Source organism: Sinocyclocheilus grahami, unplaced genomic scaffold (assembly GCF_001515645.1).
Source record: "Sinocyclocheilus grahami isolate Dianchi unplaced genomic scaffold, SAMN03320097.WGS_v1.1 scaffold1006.1, whole genome shotgun sequence".
NCBI lineage: Eukaryota > Metazoa > Chordata > Actinopteri > Cypriniformes > Cyprinidae > Sinocyclocheilus > Sinocyclocheilus grahami.
Window position 1 is genome coordinate 594,405 of NW_015506185.1, and position 23,348 is coordinate 617,752.

Sequence of the window (23,348 nt, forward strand, 5' to 3'; positions counted from 1 at the left end):
GTGTGTGTGTGTGTGTGAGTGTGTGTGTGAGTGTGTGTGTGCGTGCGTGAGAGTGAGTGTGTGTGCGTGAGTGTGCGTGTGTGTGTGAGTGAGTGTGCGTGTGTGTGTGTGTGTGAGTGAGCGTGTGTGTGTGAGTGAGTGTGTGTTTGAGTGTGTGTGTGCGTGCGTGAGAGTGTGCGTGTGTGTGTGAGTGAGTGTGTGTGTGTGAGCGTGTGTGTGTGTGTGTGTGCGTGTGAGTGTGTGTGCGTGAGCGTGAGTGTGTGTGCGTGTGTATGTGTGTGAGTGAGTGAGTGAGTGAGTAAGTGTGTGAGTGTGTGTGTGCGTGTGAGCGTGAGTGTGAGTGTGTGTGCGTGTGTGTGTGTGTGTGTGTGTGTGCATGTGCGCAAGCTCAAGGGTGTAACTAGTTTGATACGGCATGAAAAACTAACACAGAGTTAGTGTTAGAGAAGACTGAGGAAAAGGCGAGAGGGAGCAGCATGCGTGAATGCAGAACGTATAAAGCGTTTGCTCATGAAAAGCCTGCACATCTTCATGTTGCTACAGTGACTCGCGCTGCCCACTGGCGGCCGAGAGACATCGGATAGCTATTAGAGAACACGCCCATCAGAAATGCATGCCTACTCACAGGTTTTGCGTGGGCGAATCTGCTGCTGGGATACAAAGATAAGTCATCTCCTAAAGAAACGGAGGAAAGACAGAGATGTGCTTTAATACGCCTCAAAATCACACGAGAGAGCAAAAAGTAAGACACAGAGTTGTTGCATGTCATGTCAAGACCTCTTGCACATGCATGCACACCATGTTTTATTTCTACTAAGTGTTCATTTCATAATAAACTCAAAACATGGCATGCATTTCATTGTTTTATTTCACTGGTCTTTGCACCATGCAATAGCACAATGCATTCAGCACAAGTAAATTTGTGCAGAAGGGCTCATTGTCCTGTAAGAGAAGCCCTTCGCTGAGAAAGTCTGCTTCGGGGTATCTGCAGAATTTCCTGAATCAAATATAAGACTTTTTAGGACCTGCACAAACACAATTAATATTGCATGTCCACACAGAACAAAACTAGCACAAAATAACTCATGCACCTCAGATTCTTCACTTAATTAAACGGGCTGAAGCACATTCAACTGCAAAACTGTGCAAGTTTAAAATTCTCAAGACATGTTTTACTAAATACTGTGCATAGTAGTAATATATCAGTACATAAGAATTAGAGTTCAATTGATGCTGGATTTTGCTGATGCAATAATAAAGATCACTGCATCAGCAATAATCAAGATTATTGCATCAGGATTGCATCCTTTAAGATTATAATAAAGTTCTGATCGTTGCAAAATCTATACATTGCATGTTAAATAATGTTCTTAGTCTTTGCTTTCTGTGACAGGGACTGTGCAAATTATATCCCCCAAAAAAAGACTTTATGCATAATGTGGGGCATTTAGTTATAAAATACACCAGGACTTTTATTTTGAAATGTCTACGCTTTACTACTTCCAGCTGCTCATTCAAACAGATGAGGGAGAAAGAATATGCACACTTACAACCATCTACAATATATAAACAAAGCAAACACTGTCCTAATTTAATCATCTTTTGACAGTATTCACTGAACAGAAACTGTGTTTGTGTGCCTGTCACTGTGTTAAACTAAGTTGCAAACGTTTTTTCCAAACAATGGGTGAGTGGTTGACTTCATTATTTATCATGCTTCATAAAAGCCTGCATTGCAAAACAAACAAATAAATAAATAAAACTATAGGCTGAAGCCTTCCACTACACAGCGTAAATGCTGTAACTTGTCACTTTTTTTTTTTAATGGCTAGAACTCATTTCTTAATACTAAAATTCACTTTCTTTCCAAAAAATCTTCACACAGTTCTCCTAACCAACTTTTAGCTTGGCACAGCAGGAAATATCACATTCAAAACGCACTAAAACTTCCAAAACACTACATGCTGTCTCAAATTAATTATTATAAATTATTGACACTATTTATTGTTCACGGCAACAATTATCCTGAAGTGTCTCCTTCTGTATAGATGGGAATGAAATTAGCTATTCAGCTCCATCGAATTGTTTTGATATTATTTCATTTCAATATGGTATTACTGTAGAAATGTCTTATTCAGTTTTGCATTATGTTAGGCTTTGAAATTAAGTTTTACAGTTTTGAAATTAATATGCAAACATGTGCATGTAGGTCTAGGTACACTTTGGATGTTTTGGATGCACGCAATTATTCATGCAATCTGAAAGACTGAACTGAATGCATTTTGTGCCAAAGCAATGTAAAATGATCCACAGCTTAGCTGCGTGAAGAGTTTTGAAAAAGTGACCCAAGTGTTGAGAAACTGCTCTTAGAGACTGTATACTGAAATAATAATTGCATGTTTAAAAAAAAACCAGTCAAGCTGGTGATGAGGGGAGAGAATCATGTGCATGTTATCAATTAGTCACTGAAAATGAAGTATGCTGAGATGTGTCGTCATCCAGCTGACATACACTTTATATATTTAATATATTCTCTACACTGAACATGTGAAATAGTGAGTACCTGTAAAATGGGCGCAGCGGTGTCATGGATGGAGAGGATGTGTGTGATGTTGTTTCTGGCTAACTGCTCCCTGTCTCTGGCATCTGTAAGAACACATCCACACGTTTATCATCTTTCCTAAACATGCACCTTTTTCAAAACGGCGTCGTGGATTCTAGCGGTCTTACCTTTGAAATTACCCAAGTACAGGTCTGGCAGAACCTGGAACGACAACCAAACTAGAACTTAACACTCGCTCGGTTTTCCTCAGATCGACAGCTAATGTGTTGCATTCAAACATCAGCTCACAACTCGAAATAGTTTTGCAGGATCATCTGAATTTGCTGTAACATCATGTTTTTGTAAAGCTGTTAAACAAGCTGATATACTCTGGGACGAGAGACAGCTATACGGTGAAGGCATGCATTGTGTTTATGCATATGGTATTTTTCATAAACGTCAAGTTTGGGCACATCGTCACATTTTTATTTAAGTTGTCAAATAAACCTCATAAGTTTGCATTCTTCATTTCTTGGTCAAACCAGTGGTTTGATATTTCTGTGTTAGTTTTTCCACTTTTAAAGATCATGTTCTGGATTACGTTATCAGATTCCAAAAATTAAGCACTTGTAATTTTGTAGTGCTCGTAATCAGATTACAGTTACTTTTTAATGGATTACATATTATTCACACAATGGCAGTAAATTATTCATAATCTTCTTCTTTTATTCTTTTACATTTTCCAAACTCCTTTGACATTATATTTACTTGACAAACTTAACACCCATTCGCATGTTTAAAGCTCAATCGTCTTGTATTTTAGTGTTCAAGTGTTTAAATAATTAATTTTATTTTGCATTTTTATGATTTCATTAATTATTAGTGTTTAAATCGTGTAAAATTAAGTGTAAAATTTGTGTTAACTGATGGACTGGAGTGCTGTGGATTATTGTGATGTTTTTATCAGCTGTTTGGACTCTCATTCTGACGGCACCCATTCACTTGCAGTGAGACACTGACGCAATGCTACATTCCTCCAAATCTAAACTCATCTACAATGCTAAGGTGTTTTATCACGTTGCTATGAACAATTGTTAGCACGTTGCTATGTGGTTGCTAGGGTATTGCTGTTGCCAGAGTATTTCTATGCGGTTGCTAAGGCTTTCTAGTAGTTAGCGCGCTGCTCTGTGGTTGCTATGTTGGTTGCTATGTTACTTTAGGTGGTTGTCAGCGCGTTGCTAAGCTGTTCCAAGTAGTTCTGAACGGTTGCTAGTGTGTGTTTTTGCTTTCTGGCCCAAATCAACTTACAGTCTAACTGTTATGATGTTCTTTAGACACGTCTCGGGTCACTGTAAATAGATTTTTTTATTTAATTTATATTCAAAGACACGTGATTTGAGAAGTCCATGACAGTTGCGTGCATTAGTTTCGTTCTTAGTTCATGAACAATTGTTAGCACGTTGCTATGTGGTTGCTAGGGTATTGCTGTTGCCAGAGTATTTCTATGCGGTTGCTAAGGCTTTCTAGTAGTTAGCGCGCTGCTCTGTGGTTGCTATGTTGGTTGCTATGTTACTTTAGGTGGTTGTCAGCGCGTTGCTAAGCTGTTCCAAGTAGTTCTGAACGGTTGCTAGTGTGTGTTTTTGCTTTCTGGCCCAAATCAACTAACAGTCTAACTGTTATGATGTTCTTTAGACACGTCTCGGGTCACTGTAAATCTATTTTTTTATTTATTTTATATTCAAAGACACGTGATTTGAGAAGTCCATGACAGTTGCGTGCATTAGTTTCGTTCTTAGTTAAATCAAAAGCCCTGAGTATATGCGCAACAATGACGCGTTCTTTAATGCATATGATTCAACATCGAGATTACACTCCCTCTCAAAGTTACAGTCCTAAAGCAGGAGGAGAGGGGAAGTCATGCCCATCTACCTTATTGATCCCGTTTCCCATGCCACAGTGTTTCAGGAGTCCGCTTGTATCGAGTTCACATCTAACTCTATGTTGTGTCGTGCAGAGTCCACGCGCTCGACGAGAATCTCTTAAAGGCACAGTACACACTATTACCGACACCCAGCACTGTTCACAAACTCGTGATGCTACAGAAGCTTGATTAAATTACTCGCAGTGGTTTCATGCGAGCAGGACTGCATTGACTTGAATATCTGTAATTAAGATTAAAATTAATATAAAAGTGCACGGGCAAAACGTTTTCCGTCACTTTGATCCTTTTCTGCAATATGGGCGAATAAAGACATTACATTTAAACGTGGATACGATAGAGGACACTTTTAGGAATTATAACATGTTTTCTGAAATACTTTATTCTGATTGGCCAGTCCGTTCTGTACTGTTTCTGCACATAAACCCGTAAATAATTCCGATTTAAATTTATTGCCAAGTAAAATTTATTTGGACACTTAGCCTACTTATCTCTTACAACTGCCTTTTTTATTTATTTATTTTTTTTTTTTAGAAAAGCAGTTTTTAAATGTTTATTTGTTGAACAGTTACCAACATAAACTATTAGCACTAGATTAAAATGCGTCGTGGCGATCTGGTTTTCTGCTGCTGGTTATTTCTGTCTTCCTGATTTTTACTTTCACTTTGTAACCTAATATCCAGGAAGCGAAGGAGAAGTGCATATAGGCGTTATGTTACACGGTAGGTCTTACACTTATGTACTGTTGTGTTTCTGAACACTTTTAAAGATGGTTTATCTAATATCTGAAGTCAACTAACGAAGAAAAAGTTGCATTGTTTCTGATTATTAGATGGAAAGCAGAAATGCCATATACAACCTTTCGAATATCTATTGATCTTCTAATGTGTTTCTGTGAACTGCAGTTTCGTCTGCGGCTCTTCATTCAAACTTTGATCGTCGGCAAATATGCAAATAGTTTTGTCCGACAGAATGTTCTTCTTCAGCTAACTCTGGGTTTCATTCTGGAGTTAGTCTGCTCTGTCACATGTTTGTGTTGCTCTAGGGAAGCTGTCTTTAGGAAGAGAGGAACTATGGCTACAGCTGCGAGCCTGAGTCTTATGAAGTCAGCAGATCTGATCAAGAAAGAGCCTTTGGATTATGGAGGGTTTGGGGAGGTTTACCTGTGTTACCACAAAACCCTGGGCCAGGTGGTGCTGAAGACGGTCTACACCGGCCCTCCGCGCAACGGGTGAGTGCTCGAGACCAGTGCTGCCTCGGGAAGTTACTGTTAAAACGAATGCATGACAATATTGCGTTATTCCAAAAAAAAAAAAAAAAAAAAAAAGTACCGATTTACGTTACTTAGTTACTTTTTATGGAACGTAATGCGTTACGTTACTTTTTAGATCTGGGCGGGGCTTGCTTGTTTGTTTTTAATATAAAAAGGTTCTACAAAAGTAAAAGTTCTTTCACAACAGAAGTGAGATGAGTGCGCCTCAGGCTGCAGGTACAGCAGAGAACCAAACACATGAAGAATATGACGCAGGAGAAGAAAGTGCAACACTATTCAGCAATAACACTAATAAATGTGTCATTTTTGATTATTAGTGTGCTTGAATCGGATCATCGAAGGTCAGCAGCAAAGACATCGGTTAATAAAATAGGATTAAAGTATATTTGTGTTATTTAACATATTTAATTAATGCACGTTTGCGTCATATTCTGAGTTTGCATTTGACTGTTTTTATTATATTTGATTGTGAGGAGCACTGAATGTGTTTGTGTGCAGTGAGATGAGTAAACACATGTTGATATTTAGTCTAGAGCTACAGTAAGATCATGTTCACACACAACGCTCTGCACTGACTCCTGATTTCTGTCACCGTGGCAACACCAGAGCACATGAGAAACATAGCAACACGCCAGTTACTTTGTTTCCGTGTATTGAGTGACAGCTCTGGTGTTGCCACGGTGTACTTCATTTGAAAAAAGTAACTCGGATATTTCCTTCTAAATTAAAAAGTACTTACTAGTTACTTAAAAAGTAATCTGATTCTGTAACTCGCGTTACTTGTAATGCGTGACTTTCAGCTTCAGATGTTGTGTGAACTGAGTGAGTTGAATGTGTGTGTGTCAGCCGGCAGAAGCAGTCTCTTCTGGATGAAGGCAGTCTGATGAGCAGGTTAAGCCATCAGCGAGTGGTCAAGCTGCTGGGGGTTATTCTGGAGGACGGAGACTATTCTTTAGTCATGGAGCTCATTCCTAAAGGAAACCTGCTCAGCATGCTGGAGAGGGTAACGGCAGACTCTGTTTTATGCCAAAATACACGTGAAGTTTCACATGTCTGTGTTGTGAACACTTACTGTCCAAAAAACACACTGAATGTACCAAAACAGTTGTGCAAAAAACAGTATTAGCCCTTGTGCATCAGTTTAAAAACGTTACACAGAAGTCCTTTGACGAAATAGTCCATGTCATAAAAATATTATATTTTAATAAGTTTTTCGGCTTTCACTGACATAGATTTTCTTTTTTACCAACATCAGTGCTGATCATAAAAATATGGTTTGTTTTCAGGATTTTAACCATTTAAATGTCAGTTTGTTTACATAATGTCACTGTTGTTGTTGTTGTTTTTTTGTGAAAAATTGTGTTATTTTCCATATACTAAATGCTAAGCATATTTTTTTCTTTGGATTATTACAGTCCAAGAATTATCAATAACATTCGTTCTGATGCAGTGTCAGATTAAAACAAAAGCTGCATTCAAACACACACATCTCTCAGTACACACATTTATGTAATGAAAAGAGTAGATTTATATTTTAAAATAGTACACATTTTTAACCCTTGGCAAAGAATGCATGTTGTTATGCTCAGTGGCACTGGGATTAAATATTGCGACATTTTTGTCCTTAACATATCCGAATCATGTCCATGATTGTTTTGTGTGTTCATATTGCTAATGTGACAAAAGTCACCAAGTGTCATCTCATTCCGACGAAGCTACGATTTAAAAAAATTCGAAATATAAAATTTTTCGGTCAAAAATGACCGAAGAGGGCCAGAGGGTTAAGGTCCTAACTATTTTGTACCTAGTGTAAAAATATATTTATGAGAAAAAATGATGGCGGAATATGAACATTTCAGTACAAATACACGTTTTTTGACTAAATTTATCCTGTTTGCATTAACACAGCCAAACTGATATTAAAAAATAAAAAGAGAAAGATGTGCCTAAGGATGCACTAGGGTTCATTGTGAAAGTAATTTGAAAATCAAAATCTGTAACATTGGTATCTTGATGTAAATGCAGAAAAAATCAGACAATGTGTCTTTAATGTGCAAAATGCATTCACTGTATTCACAACCCACCTGCTGTCCCTTGCATGCTCTAGTATATAAACATTGTTTGCTTCAGTACCCGATTTGCATAATTCCTTTAGTGACTCGACAGATCCACAGACCGAGCGTGCAAATAAACAGCTCCTCTATTTGCAGTGAAATCCCTCTTCAGTTTGGAAATGTGCCACTTTTTGATGTCTTTAATATTTTGCTCACATCTGTTGCTCCAGGTGCCTGTTCCGATATCTGTGAAAGGAAGGATCGTTCTGGAGATCTTGGAGGGGATGGTTTATCTCACGGAGAACCAAGTCATTCACAAAGATCTCAAACCAGAGAACATCCTGGTGGACAAGAACTTCCACATTAAAGTAGGAAACTTCTCTCTGAATTCACCACAGTACACACTTTTTAAAAAAGCTAAATGTTGAAATATATCGCACAACTCTTTATATAAAGTTGGATATACAGTACACCCAACTTTATCTGCATGCATCCAGTATAATAATTTAGTGATATTATGTAGCAGATGTCAGCTGCTTGATTGCTTGTATCGTTACAAAATATAACCTCTGTTATCGCACAGCTCTAATCTGCTAAATGCGACTGTAAGATATTATAAACATTAACATCATGGTTTTCTGTAAAGCTGCTTTGAAACGATGTGTATTGGGAAAAGCGCTATAGAAATACATTAGACGTGAAGGATTTTCATGCACGCTCTTTCTCTGCGTCAGATCGCGGATCTGGGTCTGGCTACGTCTCAGGTGTGGAGCAAGCTGACTAAAGAGCAGTCTCGCAGACAGAGTGGTCTGGGCAAGAAGTCGTGTGCGCGCGCCGCTGGCACTCTGTGCTACATGGCTCCTGAGCACCTGAAGAGCATCAACACCTGCTCCACCGAGAAATCTGACGTCTACAGCTTCTCCATCGTCGTCTGGGTCATCCTCAGCGGCCGCGAGCCCTATGAGAGTGAGTCTCGCTTCAGAACCGCATGATTAACTAATTAACATGATTAACTAGCTGCAATGTGAGTTACAAAACGGACTCAGTAATAACAAAATTACTATATATATCACTCATGTGCTATTCGAAGACTTCATTTGCAAAAACCGATAATTCCATTCTTAACCATTTTCAGAAATCGTGTTTTTTCTTTTCTGTGCGTTCCAATTAATCTCAATCAAACTGCAGTTGGGCTATTTTCATTAGGTAAAAAAATACAGCTAACTATCACAATATAACACAGTGAAAACATGATAACATCATTTAAAAAAACATGATTTCTGAAAATTATCGAGTTATCGGTTTTTGCAAATAAACTCTTCGTATTCTTTTGTATATAGGTTTTTGTAAGGAACAGACTGAAATAATAAAAAATAATTATAATGTAAATTTAAAATAATAAAAATATATAAAATTTAAAAATAATAATTTTCATTATTCCTGTCAGGTTAAACAGCACAGTTCTTCTTTCTCAAAGAAAAAAAACTAAAGAGGCCCTGATTAGGTAAAAAAAACACAGCTAACTAACACAATAAAACACAATAAAAACGTGATTAAAAAACGTTATCTGTTTTTGCAAATAAACTCTTCATGTTCTGTTGTATATAGCTTTTTGTAAGGAACAGACTGAAATAATAAAATGTATTATAATATAAATATAAAATAAAAATTTTTTTATATTTATCAAAGAAAAATTTCCACACAGTTGTATTTTGATCATCATCATGATTTCTACTTCTTTTGATTTATCGAGCGTAATTGGTTGCGATATTTGCCCGCTGGTTATTTTTCCTGAGAACATTGTAATTTGGCATTATTCTGCGTTCATGTTTGCGGTTGCCAGATGCCAAGAGTTTAAATCCCCCCCAGTTTTTTCTTTTTATAAATTGAAATCTTCCCAGTGGTTTACTTAGAGGCATAGTTGACCCAAAGAAGAAAATTCTGTCATCGTTTACTCAGCCTCATGTCGTCCCAAACCTGTATGAGTTGCTTTCTTCTGTTGAAGGAATATAATACGAAGGAATTTTCCGTACTGATTTTAAATTACGTATTGTGTTTTCGGGTTACAGGGTTAAAACAGATTTGTCCTGGAAAATTACTAGTACCTTTTCAATTTCTCTAGATATTTTTCTTACAGTGTACTAAATGATCAACAATCACAGTTACAAGCTACTAACAAGGTGTATCATAAATTATTCAATTATTATTATTATATAATTGAACAATTGAAAATAGCAGCTAACTTAATTCAAGTGTTGTGTGTACTGCTAAGCATCTTTGGTTTCCTCTTTTTGTGTAATTTAGATGGAAAACGTGTGCCTTTTTATCATTTGAGTCACTTATCGAAAGTTGCTAAAAGTTGCCAAATAAATTTAAAAAATAGCTAGATTTGTTGCTTTTGGATCGCCCAGCCCTGATTGCATGCAGATGCTCTTTAATATTTGACCCCATTTCATATTTGCAGTGTATCAAACTCAAGACCAAGGTTTAGCAGTGAATGAAAATGTTTTGTTGTTGTTTTTCAGATGCCAGGAGTGAAGATCAGATCTGCCACTGTGTGTGTCAGGGTGAGCGTCCCGACGAAGCTCTGATCCCTCGACACACTCCTCAAGACGTCATCGAGCTCATGAAGACGTGCTGGAATGAAGACCCTCGTCTCCGGCCCACATTTAAAGGTAGAAGCCTTGAAGTTTCATCCTGGATACAAAATAAAGCGATAAGTCCCGTGAAGCCGTGTTGTTGTGTAGTGAGGGAAACTAACATGCATAATGTATGTAAATATTTTGTTCTATTTACCCATATTTTACATTATTGCCCCTTTTCACATTTTCAGGGGCGTTAATCAAATTGGCTTTATTACACTTTTAGCTGAGCGGAATATCTCAATGGAGATCACTAAACTCCAGTTTACATGTTTTCAGCTCATCAGCACCTTCTCCGTAACACTGAGAGAGTGAGTGCAAATGGTTGCGAGGTTGGGAATATTAAGTAAACTTCTGGGCAGAAAATTTATCCATTTAAGAAAAAAGCTCTGATTGGGGGATTTAAGCTCTTGACATCTGGCAACCGGAGACATCTGCATTGACAGACGATTGTGCTTAATAAATCATTTTCATATCATGACCACAATTGTTTTCTAAAATGAAAATATAATATATAACATATAATATAACAAAAAATAACAATGTTAATAACTAGGGAAATGCGTCATCGCAGTCTGTGAAAAAGGTCCAGCAATTTCTGAATGCAATAATAAAATTTGACTTACACTAATCATATTAGAGCGATTACACTGAGTGAATTCAAATTAATTGTTTCTTAGCCTGTAAAACTGTTTTTTGCAACAATGTTGATTGTACATGAGGCACATCCCAGCTAATGTTTTTTATAAGCTATATAAATGTCAGGACACAACATTCGTAATGTTCATGTAACGTTCTTATAACTTTAATAATGTTTGATGTATGTAACGTCTTTTCGTAACATTAAGATGAAACATTCTTAGAATGTTATTTGTACTTAATGAAGATTCTAAGAAACATTTTTGTAGCCTTTAGCGTTCTAATAACCACTGGACATTTTAACATTCTTAGAATATTAAAAATAAAGGTTCAAATGATGTTTTTTTGGGGGTGTGAAGATAAAGTTAGCAAAACATTCTAATAAATGTAACCTTTAAATAACATTCTAATCACATCAAGAAAACTGCGTTTTAGAAACATTTCAAAACAATGTTTCCACTAAGTTTTTCTAACCTAAATTTGATGCCTGATATTAGACGCTTGTAAATGCAATGCTGACTGTTCTTCTCGTCTGCAGACCCTTCGCCGTGTTCCAGAGACTCTCCAGGGCCCTTGAGGAGCTCAGACATCGGCCCGGTGGAGGCTAGCATCGAAGACCTCAGCTTCAGGACCCCAGAAGAGTCTCTGCTGGAGGTGGACGCCGCGCCTCCCAATCTGGAGCTCAAACTGGCACAAGAGTACAACTACCACAAATACGGCAGTCGTATAGTGGATCAGCCGGACGCCAGCGTTTATAACCTGCTCCCGCAGCAGCCGGCTAGCAGCAGGTGGGCCGGAGAGGCTTCTTCTGTCAAGTCTTGGACTAAACCCGCCGCTAACCCAAACCCAGACGAGGAGCTCCATCTGAGGCCTGCTGGCTCATTTGAGGGATTGCACAGGCCAGAGTTGGCGAGTCATCTCTCAGTGCCGTATTCTGACTACGACAGACTCCAGCATCCTCACCATCCGCCATACAATCGCATCAAGTCCTGTCCAGATAGTGCATCTCGTGCAGCGGAGTCTTTCATGCTGGATTCACAGCCTGGCCTGCGTTTATCACCTGTCGTATGTCCTCCATCTGACTCGGGTACAGTTAACAATTCACAACTAACAAGTCATTTCTGCAGTGCTTTATACCAGTGGTTCTCAAACTGGGGTACCTGAGTTTTGGCATTCATTTAATTCTACCCCAACTTAAAGTAACATTAAAACCGAACATGTATTTCTGACAAGCAAAATGCTGCTTCTAATGTAAAAACAGGAAAATGTTAGTTCCGGTCAAATACATGATATCCAATCAGCTTACCTCATCTTTTGTCATGTTTGTTCTATTTTGCAACTAAATAACAGTTCCAACGAAATCTGTATCATCTGGTGTGCATCTCCAAGCAACATACAGTGGTGTTTATTATATTAATAATACACTTAATGGAATGTTAAGAATATGACATAAAACATGACATACAATTAATAAGGATAAGCAAATATTTGCCTCTATAAAGGAAAAAAAAATGCACCTGTAAATCAATTTAAGGGGGCAAATAATGTCCTTTAATAGAAAAGGTGTGACTACGGTTTGAGAACCACTGCTTTATACAATACAGATTGTGTCAAAGCAGTGATGAACAGGAAAATAGCAGAATCAGTTTTCAACAGAATATGCCGCTCTAAAAGGATGGTGAATAGAAAGGGCTGCCCAATGAATCATATTTTAACCGTAGTCACAATTTCTCGATTTATTGAGCATAATCAACTGTGATATTTGCCTGCTGGTTATTTGTCCTGAAAGCATTTCATGTTAGTTTGGCATTATCTTGCGTTGGTAACAGGCCTCTACAAGCTTTTATGGTTGCGGTTGCCAGATTTCAATAGATAAATCCCCCAATAAGAGCTGATTTCATTAGGGATGCACCGAATGTTCGGCAACCGAAATTATTCGGCTCAAAATAGCAAAAAATTTCGGTGTTCGGCCGAATAAGCGAAAAGACTAAATAAATTGTACCGAACAATGACGTGACGCGATCAAATAGAGCCGCGCACTACTGCAGCCAACGTGTCTGCAGTGTGAAAGTATTTAAAACTGTCAGAGAAAGACGCAGAAATCATTAATTGCTCAGTCACATTTTTATTAATTTTTTTGAAGGCATGTGACAATGTGATATGTGCGGAAAACATCTTCCCAAATTTGTGATCTGCTGTTGTCAACAAAAAGAAGCACTGAGATATTCCTGTGGGTTTCTGCCACGATAAAAGCTGAGAAAAAGCAACAACTCCATCAACGTTCATAAATGCTGTAATTTTACTATCGTTCTGTAAAATAAAATTCAAAAGTAAAGCATTGGTAATGATAATAATAATTACCCTACAACAGCTTTATTAGGCTAATTCATTTATTATAACATTCACACACAGTGTTCAAATTGGGATCTGTAATATATTCTCATGTTTTAAAAGCAGTCTCTTCTGCTCCGCAAGGCTGCATTTATTTGTACAGTAAAAATGCATGCCTGATTCAAGAAGGGGGTCTTAAAAATGGCCCAAAAATATTATTTTACTTAACTTTAACTTATTCATTTTAAGTTAAATTGTGCTTTGTTGGTATAATGTCTGCTAGAATGTTTAAAAATGTTCAGTGTTAAGTAAATATTTTTGAAATTGTTGTTTTGTAATTTTTTTTATTTATTTGAAAAGCAGGAAAAAACAGTAAAAAGCAAATGTTTGCTATTTCATTTATGCAATGGTGAAAAAAATGGCAAAATACAGTACATGGGTTGGGAGCGGAAAAACCGTGTTCTGCATTCGGCCTTCGGCCCAGTGTTTCATTTTGTTCGGCTACGGCTTCGGCCAAGAATTTTAATTTCTGTGCATCTCTAGTTTTCTCTATCTCTATATTGAAACAGATCATTCATGAGATTCATACAAATACAAAGCAATATTATTTTAGCATCCTTCAGATCCACCTTTATGTGTCTGGCTTCTGGTGTCCTTCGCTTCCGGCTATTTGAAGCTTTACAAAACAGCTAATTTTGCTGCTTGATTGATTGCAAACTAGTGTGTCTTTCCATATTATTTTAATGTGTTATCTTATGGTTTAACAGTTTTACCATTTACTGCACTTTGTTATTCTTCTTGTTATTTCCCAACCGCGGCCAACGAACCTGAAGTCTCACACATTCACAGAAAATGGCTTACTTCCGCATTGAAAAATAAATATTATTTTTGTTAATATTTTGGAATTATATTTCATTTACTTTTATTTTAGTAAATGTTTTGGTAGTTTTGTTGTGTGTTTTTGTAAATTGCATTAGTTTTTTTTTGTCTGTGTTTTTATTAACTTGTATTTATTTATTTTTAGTACTACCAGTTAAACTAATCGAAAATTATAAATGTTGCCTAGGCAACTAACTGAATGAAATCATTTATTTCAGTTAGCAATAGCCGACTGATAGCAATCACTAAGTCTAAAGTGGTCTAAATGTATTTAAATGTATTTATATTGTCTCTGGAAGGCATAGAACCATAAAATGTTCGTCCAATCATATTCCTCGGTCCGAACATTACGATATGCTGTTATACAAGCCTGTCAACGTCAGAGACTTCATCAGCGCGTTCATTGCGCTAATGCAGATCGAGCGAGAATAGAAGGCCTTATTATTGTATTATTATGCGCGTTGTACTGTATTGTTTTCTCAGCGGTGAATGAGACATGAGCTAATAACATAAGTTTGGGTAGTTATATGAATTATCTATATCTATATCTATATATATATATATATATATATACATAATATAAAATTTTCTCCTGATGTGTTTGGTTGTCCATTAGGGTGGCCTGTGACCATCTCGAATGCCAGTGCCATTCAGATCGGGAGTTACAACACGATGAATCTGCGAGTGTCTGATAACAGCTCCTTCAGCTTGTTATCCACCGGATCCAGCAACAGAACCAGATATAACAAGCTTCTGCTGAAGTACGGTAAGACTGTCTCTGTTTCAGTGAGCTGCTCTCTAATTAAATAAGCACTAATTTGCATACATTTCCAGAACAAAAATCTGAACACTGAATTATTCGATTTTTTTGGGGGACATATTAAAGGTATTCACAGAGGGGATTTTGGATTTGTCTTTTTATCACTCCATTAATCAGAAAATACTCTCAAAAGCCAGAAATAAAATAATTTTTTTTAGGAATAAAATGTTAATTATATATGTAAATTATGTATTATTATTATTATATACAAATCTCTCTCTAAAAGCCTTCAGAAAATAGAAGTAAACATGTAAGGTTTCGCGTGTGTAAGTGCTGCTGAAGCAGAGACTGTAACTACAGATGCAAATAGATAAAGTGCAATTAAAGCAACACCTAAAAGTGTATTTTGGATGTTTTCTTTACGCTAATTTGAAACAACAGTTTATGGAAAGCCAAATAGCCCAAAATCTCATGCATGTTTTGTGGCTGTAGTGCCTCGCCTTAATAAAGCCCTCATTTTATAGTAGTCCTGACTGAACTCTCATTGCTTTATTAGTGCCAGATGTGTTTGATTTTCTCTGTTTGATTGTGTTGTGATGGTCAGAGGAGCACACGGTCACTGAGAGCCACCTGGAGGTCGTGCGTCAGAACGTGGGTGGAAACTGGAAGCAGGTGGCTCGTAAACTGGGGCTGTCAGACATAGACGTGGACACGGTCGAGCACGACTACGACCGCGACGGCTTGGCAGAGAAGGTGCACCAGACGCTGGAGCGCTGGAAGATGAAGGAGGGTCTGCTGGGCATCACCGTGGGTAAACTGTGCCGTGCGCTGGAGGGCTGCATCAAACCCAGCGTCCTCCTGCAGCTGCTGCTGAAGTCTCAACACACCGCTGGAGTGCCTTGAAATGCCACCTTGTGCTTGTGTCATAATTACACTGGGTTACGGGGCATTTATACAACTCTTAACAACCTTCCTCAAACGGTGAAACCTTACAAAGACGTGCAGTATTTTTGACAGCCTGACATTCATCACTGTATGATGGTGTTGGATGCGACGGAATAATGATTGCAATTCTGTGAACGGATCATTGCACAAACGTTATGTGATCTGAGAGGACATTTCCACGACACCGCTTACAACAAAAATGGGAAATCGTTCATTTGCACAAAAGCCTTGAAAATGCTAACTTTTAAAAATGGGATTCAAATGGCAAATTTTTGATAATGATATTGTTGTTGTCTGTCTGTAAACTACAAAAACACATATTTGTGAAAGCGGTGAGGTCATGCGCATGCGTATCTCATGTTTGTGTAGCGTTTCTTCACAAAGACACATCTATTAATGGTTTGTGGTCGTTTTCGCAGATTCGTGTGAGCGGGGATCGTGTTGACAACATTTTGACAACTTTTCTAAAATGCAAAAGAAAACCTTTTCCGTTTTTAGTGCATCGTTTTCGTGTAAACGTACCCTGAGCTCAGAATAGATTCCTGCAAAGTGCCTTTTTCCTGTTTTTGATCAGTCGAATCAGCCTTTATATTTCAATTGTCATGATTCTAAGATGCTTTATGATTTGTTTTTTAGGACTTAAACCTGAATGCACACTGACTTGAGTTTATAAATCATACAGAATGTTAAATGTTAAAATGCCTGTAGTTTTCTGTGAGGTGTAGGGTTGGTTTAGGGCAATAGAATATAAATCCGCTGCCAAATCCAGTGTGTGGATAATTCTGAGTAGCGAAATGAGATGATGATAAAGATACGATAGTGACACATCCAAAGAAAAACCAACATAAAGTGTATTTTATGGTGTTGGGCCACCAAAAGAGCTTCAATGCATTTTGGCATTGTGTCTTAAAATTAAAGGTTGTTTATTGATAACGCTGGATGGATGGCTTTATTGACATATACATGGATGTTTAACAACCTTAAACATTCATGAAATCTTTCCATTGCACAAAAGGTTCTTTATAGTGAACGTAAGGTTCTTCAGATTATTAAAAAGTTCTTTACACCAAGAAAATAATGGTTTTCTTAAGAACTGATCAGTGAAAAGGTTCTTTGAGGAGTCCAGAATGGTTGTTCTGTGGCATCACTGTGAAAGCTTGATTTTTCAGAGTGTGCTGAAGGGATGAATGACTCTTCTTCCAAAAGATATTTCCTCATTTGGTGTTTTGATGATGATGATGATGATGTTGGAGAGTGCTGCTTTCCCTCTGGTTTCAGATCTGGTGACTGTGATCTGTGTGAATGGGACACAATCCCATGTTTCCAGGGACCCAAACCATGATGTTAGCAGAATGCTTATCAATGCATAACAGCTACCCTGTGGATTGTCTATTCATTTGTCACTTGTTTGTATGTTTTTAATGCCATATCAATCCAACTTTTATTAAAACTACTACTGTAATGAAATAATCTCTCATTTGTCTATATGTGACATAGGAAGTGGCCTTCTTCAGTTTATCTATATAGCTCGAGGTCAGTAGAGTGTATATAAACAGTGTCTAACACACTAAATCAAGACTTTATTAACAGTTACACTATGACCTTCAAGCAGCAACCACTGTGTTTGGTTTTATAATGACTATTAGAAGCCAGAATGAAAGTGTTTACATTTTTCCGACAGAAGTCACATACAGTGTATATTGCACTTTCATAATTGTGTGTGTGTGTGTGTGAGAGAGAGAGAGAGAGTGTATGTGTGTGTGTGTGTGTGAGAGCGAAAGAGAGAGAGAGAATGAGAGAGTGTGTGTGTGAGTGTGAGTGTGAGAGAGAAAGAGAGCGAGAGTGTTTTTGTTTGTGTGTGTGTGTGTGTGTGAGAGAAAGAGAGCGAGAGTGTGTGTTTGTGTGTGTGTGTGTGAGAGAGAGAATGTGTGTGTGTGTGTGTGTGAGAGAGCGAGTGTGTTTTTTTGTGTGTGTGAGTGTGTGTGTGAGAGCGAAAGAGAGTGTGTGTGTGTGAGAGAGAGAGCGTGTGTGAGAGAGAGAGCGTGTGTGTGTGTGTGTGTGTGTGTGTGTGTGAGTGTGTGAGTGTGTGTGTGTGTGTGTGAGAGAGAAAGAGAGCGAGAGTGTGTGTGTGTGTGTGTGTGTGTGAGAGAGAGAGCGTGTGTGTGTGTGTGTGTGTGTGTGTGTGTGAGTGTGTGAGTGTGTGTGTGTGTGTGTGAGAGAGAAAGAGAGCGAGAGTGTGTGTGTGTGTGTGTGTGTGTGAGAGAGAGAGCGTGTGTGTGTGTGTGTGTGTGTGTGTGTGTGAGTGTGTGAGTGTGTGTGTGTGTGTGTGAGAGAGAAAGAGAGCGAGAGTGTGTGTGTGAGAGTGTGTGTGTGTGTGTGTACCATAATGTGTATGTTTTCATTAATTACATTTTTCCACATCCCAAGGAAGTTGATGTGGAATTTGAATCGGAAAGGCAATAAATGGGAAATAAAAACTGAATTGCAGTGCATTGAGTTTAACAGCAGTGGCATTTCATGAGTCAAACACAAGTCTAGGGGAACAAGGGAAGAACATCTTTAAAGTTCATGACATTTGCCTGTCTACAGATTTCAATCCAGAGTTTTGAAACTTTTTTTGAACAAAAAACTAGGCAAACATTGCAAATTATATTATAAATGTAATATATGCATGGCCACAAATTAAGAATTAGTTACTGTTTTAGTAAATAGCCTCGTTTATATGGAGCCTGAGGCGTGACATGAAAAAAAATGTGGCCATGAATTATTTATCACAAATGACTACAACGTGGCTGTTATGCATGCTATATCTTGTGTTCTGATGCAGTAGTATCCTACTTTACTAAAGTGCGAAAGGCTTTTAGTCCTCAGTTACTATCCCCAAATCCTTCTCTCTTGTCCTTGTGTAGGCTACTAATAAATAAATATGAATAAACATTTTATTTATTTTTACAACATACAAATCTCAAGATATCTTCTTTTGTGTTCAGCATAAGAAATAAACTCATGCAGGTTTGGAACAACATGAGGGTGAGTTTTATGTTTCATGTTTAATGAGACATGCTTTATAATTAATTTATAACTTTAATCAGGTATAGGCTAATCAAGAACTAGTAGGTCACACTAAAATTATGTTAACACATTGTTTACATCTCGGCTGTACTCCTGAAACAAGTATTTTAATGTTAACAGATCAGCTCATGTTCGCTTCAGTTCTTTAAATGTAAAGACGCAAGTTTTTGTGGGCAGGTTTATTAATGTCATTGTTTGTTTGTTAATGCCAACAATACATTGTATGGGTCAAAATTATCGATTTTTCTTTTATGCCAAAAATCATTAGGATATTAAGTAAAGATCATGTTCCGTGAAGATATTTTGTAAATTTCCTACCGTAAATATATAAAAACTTAATGTTTGATTAGTAATATGCATTGCTAAGAACTTCATTTGGACAACTTTAAAGATGATTTTCTCAATATTTAGATTTTTTTGCACCCTCAGATTCCAGATTTTCAAATATTGTCCTCTCCTAACAAACCATACATCAATGGAAAGCTTTTATTCAGCTTTCAGATGATGCATACATCTCAATTTTTAAAAAATGGACTCTTATGACTGGTTTTGTGGTCCAGGGTCACATTTCAATAATTTAACAACACATTTGCATGTTTATAGTTTTCCGATTCTGATTAATAGTCACACTGACATGCAGGTAAACAAATGCAATACTTATATTTTTATTGTTAAAGTGTTTAAATAATTAACTTCATTTGACATTTTTATGATTTAATGAATTATTAGCTTTTTAACAACTCTCAAGCCCACTAACATTAAGCCCAGTTTGGGAAACCCTGGTGTAAAGTCATGTTTGACGCATTTCATGATGTTGATATGAAAAAGTGGAATATATTTTCCTGCCCTTTGCTTTTTTATATCAATATGATACATTTAATGGTAAGTTTAAAACAAGTTGGATAAAAAAAAGTAAAAGTTTTGAAGCAAAAACAGAATGGTTTGACCAGTTTTGTGAAACTATACATTAAAAAATATCAGCATGAAACCGAAACAGCAGACGAGCTGAACGAGACGCAGATGCACTCTCTGCCAGCAGGTGGCGCTTAAAGCCATCACCTCATGTTGCAGCATGATAATGCACGGCCCCATGTTGCAAGGATCTGTACACAATTCCTGGAAGCTGAAAACATCCCAGTTCTTGCATGGCCAGCATACTCACCGGACATGTCACCCATTGAGCATGTTTGGGATGCTCTGGATCGGCGTATACGACAGTGTGTTCCAGTTCCTGCCAATATCCAGCAACTTCGCTCAGCCATTGAAGAGGAGTGGACCTCTTCCACAGGCAACAATCAACAACCTGATCAACTCTATGCGAAGGAGATGTGCTGCACTGCGTGAGGCAAATGGTGGTCACACCAGATACTGACTGGTTTCCGGGCGGTTTGTTTAGCATCTCAACCGATTTTAATCGATTTTCAACCGTCTCGCGGCTAATCGTTACATCCCTAGTAACTGGTGATTATTGCATCTCTTTCTGAATGTCACTGTGTTCACATGTGGTCCTGGTTTGATCAGCGTGACTTCGGACAGTGTCTCTTGACGTGGGTCAGCAGATTGCTGGACTGAGTGAAGCTCCTGCCGCAGAGCGGGCAGTGGTAGGGTCTCTCTCCGGTGTGCACGCGCTCATGTCTCTTCAGCGCTCCGGAGTGACTGAAGCTCCGGCCGCAGTGCGAGCACGTGTAGGGTTTCTCTCCGGTGTGAACGCGCTGGTGCATCTTCAGTGCGTTGGCCGTGACGAAGGCGCTGCCGCACTCGGAGCAAGCGTGCGCTCTCACGCCGCTGTGGATGCTCTCGTGATCTTTGAAAGTGCAGAGGCGTGAAAAACTCTTGCCACAGATAGAGCACAAGAAAGGCTTCTCGTTTGAATGGATGGACAGGTGCGTTTTCAAGTGCGACGCCAGGATGAATTTTTTCCCGCACTGGTCGCAGGTGAACGGTCTCTCGCCCGAGTGATAGCGCAGGTGACCTTTAACATCCGTGGCCCGCTTGAAGGTCTTCCCGCACTGAAGGCACGTGAACGGCCGGGCTTCGCTTCCTTTAGTTCGCTCTTGACCGATGTTCAAGGAGTTTTCTCCAGCTGTGATCTGCTGAGGTTTCTGATACTGATGGTCTGATTCACGGTTCCACGGCGTGTCGTTCGGTTCTTCACTTTCATCCGATGGGTCTAAAATGAACAAAATAAATAGTTGGTAAAAAAAACAGATGTCACGTAACTATTTTGATCTACTTGGCTATAATAATGCATTTATCATTGTTTAACCCTATAAAGCCTGCTGTATCATTTTTTATTTTTATTTTCAAAAATGTCTCTAAATGATCAACATGATTGAACTTTGCACAATCTAAAACAATCTCAGTTTTTAATCCAGTAAAAACTCTTTTAGTGTAATTGTAGCACGTGAACGGCCGGGCTTCGCTTCCTTTAGTTCGCTCTTGACCGATGTTCAAGGAGTTTTCTCCAGCTGTGATCTGCTGAGGTTTCTGATACTGATGGTCTGATTCACGGTTCCACGGCGTGTCGTTCGGTTCTTCACTTTCATCCGATGGGTCTAAAATGAACAAAATAAATAGTTGGTAAAAAAAACAGATGTCACGTAACTATTTTGATCTACTTGGCTATAATAATGCATTTATCATTGTTTAACCCTATAAAGCCTGCTGTATCATTTTTGATTTTTATTTTCAAAAATGTCTCTAAATGATCAACATGATTGAACTTTGCACAATCTAAAACAATCTCAGTTTTTAATCAAGTAAAAGCTCTTTTAGTGTAATTGTACAAGCGTCCAGCTTCAGCGTCTCGTGTCAAATCTTGACTGGTTTTGATCAAGTAAACCTCAGAATAATATCTCCAGATGAACACTTACTGCACTGAAGCAGCTCAGCTTTACTTGATTCTCCATCAATCATGTTTTAGAGTCTCAAATCTGATCCTCAGGATCTTTTGAGGAGCGTTTGTTTCCAGAAGCTTTACTTTCACTGTTCCTCAGCGGAGGAATGATCTTCACAAGCCTCCAGAACATCTCACATCTTCTGAGGAGCCTTTATTTCTTCAGCTCTCAATCACTGCGTTATATGTGTGGAGCATTTCAGTCTCATCTTATTATTACTGGAGATATAGAGCGACCGCTGATATTTAGATCACTTTATGTCAGTATCTGCTGTACTGTTATAAAGCTGTGTTTGATTTACATCACAAGCAGCAGAATTTAATCCTTTTATATATATATATATCTCTCTGTTTGATGTATTGTGTACACAAACCTCTTTGTTCCTTGTTTTCATCGTCATTTTTTATTTGGGATGATTCTGCATCACTCATGTCTTCAGTCTTTAATAAACTCCACCTGTACAATATTACGCTATAATAAGATCAGTTTTTCCCCTAGTTGACCAGATGGTAGAAATATTCAGCATTTACTGATGAACTGGTGTAAATTGTGATCACTCTGGTGTTGAAACCTAAAGAAAAACACAAAAAGTGACTTAATTTACACATGCATGCATGCATTTACATTACTGTAATGTGGATATAGAGAATCAATCTTTATGTGTTTATAGTACAGAAGAAAAATGTTGGTTATAAAACACCAAAATCTGCATATGAAGTCATTTTTGCTTAAACTGACCATCTGTCATTTGGCCGTTTTTATAATTGTTTTGGAATCATTGTTCAGTACTCTCTTGGTGTAAGTGGACACATGGGTTTGTCTGAGCTTATCTTGCACTTTGAGAGTTGGTTTCTATCAAACATGAGATAGAGCAGCATCTTCTGCTCTTGATTCTGTGCTATTCTGTCAGTCTGCTACTTACGAGGAGCTGCATCAGATTTCTTCATAGCTTACTCCAATGCAATGCAATTATAAGAATGTTTATTGCATAAATAAGCAAACTAAGAAAACCTCGTTCAATATTCCCAAACTCTTTGTTGTCTCCGCGGTCATGTGATCAATCTTCCGGATCACGTGATCTCGACGCAGTTTTCTCTCTCGCGTTATTTAGGTTTCATCACAGCATCACCATTAGTCCCTTATTTCTTTCATTCATTTGATATTTTACAGCATTTAGTCATCTTGGTTAATGTTGTTTTATACACCGATGCAGTCCGCTTAATGTGCATTGTCAGATTTGCTTGAAAGTTATTATTTTAGTATTTAAGGTGCACACAGATCATTAAAATATAATACACAATTTTGAAAGAATATAAACGACGTTATAAAAGTAATAATATATTTTATTTATTGACTCCGCAATTAGTAAAAGGGG

At 37.9% G+C, this 23,348-nt stretch overlaps 3 protein-coding genes across 4 annotated transcripts in view; 1 reads left to right on the forward strand and 2 right to left on the reverse strand.

Moving 5' to 3' along the window:
• dusp22b (dual specificity phosphatase 22b) overlaps positions 1-4,563 on the reverse strand; it is a 9,390-nt gene extending 4,827 nt beyond the window's left edge. Inside the window, exons 1-4 of the mRNA XM_016250771.1 lie at positions 4,472-4,563; positions 2,731-2,764; positions 2,564-2,646; positions 626-675 (exon numbers count right to left, since the gene is read on the reverse strand). Of these exons, the coding sequence (XP_016106257.1) occupies positions 626-675; positions 2,564-2,646; positions 2,731-2,764; positions 4,472-4,492 (188 nt within the window). The 5' untranslated portion in view covers positions 4,493-4,563. The remainder of the gene's footprint in view (positions 1-625; positions 676-2,563; positions 2,647-2,730; positions 2,765-4,471) is intronic.
• A 606-nt stretch (positions 4,564-5,169) lies between these two features.
• ripk1l (receptor (TNFRSF)-interacting serine-threonine kinase 1, like) lies at positions 5,170-16,687 on the forward strand. The gene is made up of 9 exons (XM_016250773.1): positions 5,170-5,203; positions 5,532-5,712; positions 6,601-6,757; positions 8,039-8,176; positions 8,543-8,774; positions 10,334-10,528; positions 11,628-12,176; positions 14,916-15,065; positions 15,664-16,687. The coding sequence occupies exons 1-9, from the start codon at positions 5,194-5,196 to the stop codon at positions 15,960-15,962; spliced, it is 1,911 nt and encodes a 636-aa protein (XP_016106259.1). The 5' UTR covers positions 5,170-5,193; the 3' UTR covers positions 15,963-16,687.
• Positions 16,688-20,519: 3,832 nt separating this feature from the next.
• On the reverse strand, positions 20,520-23,005 carry LOC107565515 (gastrula zinc finger protein XlCGF49.1). Of its 2 annotated transcripts, none has more exons than XM_016250762.1 (3): positions 22,896-23,005; positions 22,347-22,544; positions 20,520-21,246 (listed from the first exon to the last, which is right to left on the reverse strand). In XM_016250762.1, the coding sequence occupies exons 2-3, from the start codon at positions 22,402-22,404 to the stop codon at positions 20,594-20,596; spliced, it is 711 nt and encodes a 236-aa protein (XP_016106248.1). In that variant the 5' UTR covers positions 22,405-22,544; positions 22,896-23,005; the 3' UTR covers positions 20,520-20,593. The 2 variants fall into 2 exon arrangements, 1 of the variants encoding a protein (XP_016106248.1); XR_001606383.1 differs by lacking the exon at positions 20,520-21,246 and adding an exon at positions 21,515-21,631.
• Between the last annotated feature and the right edge of the window lie 343 nt (positions 23,006-23,348).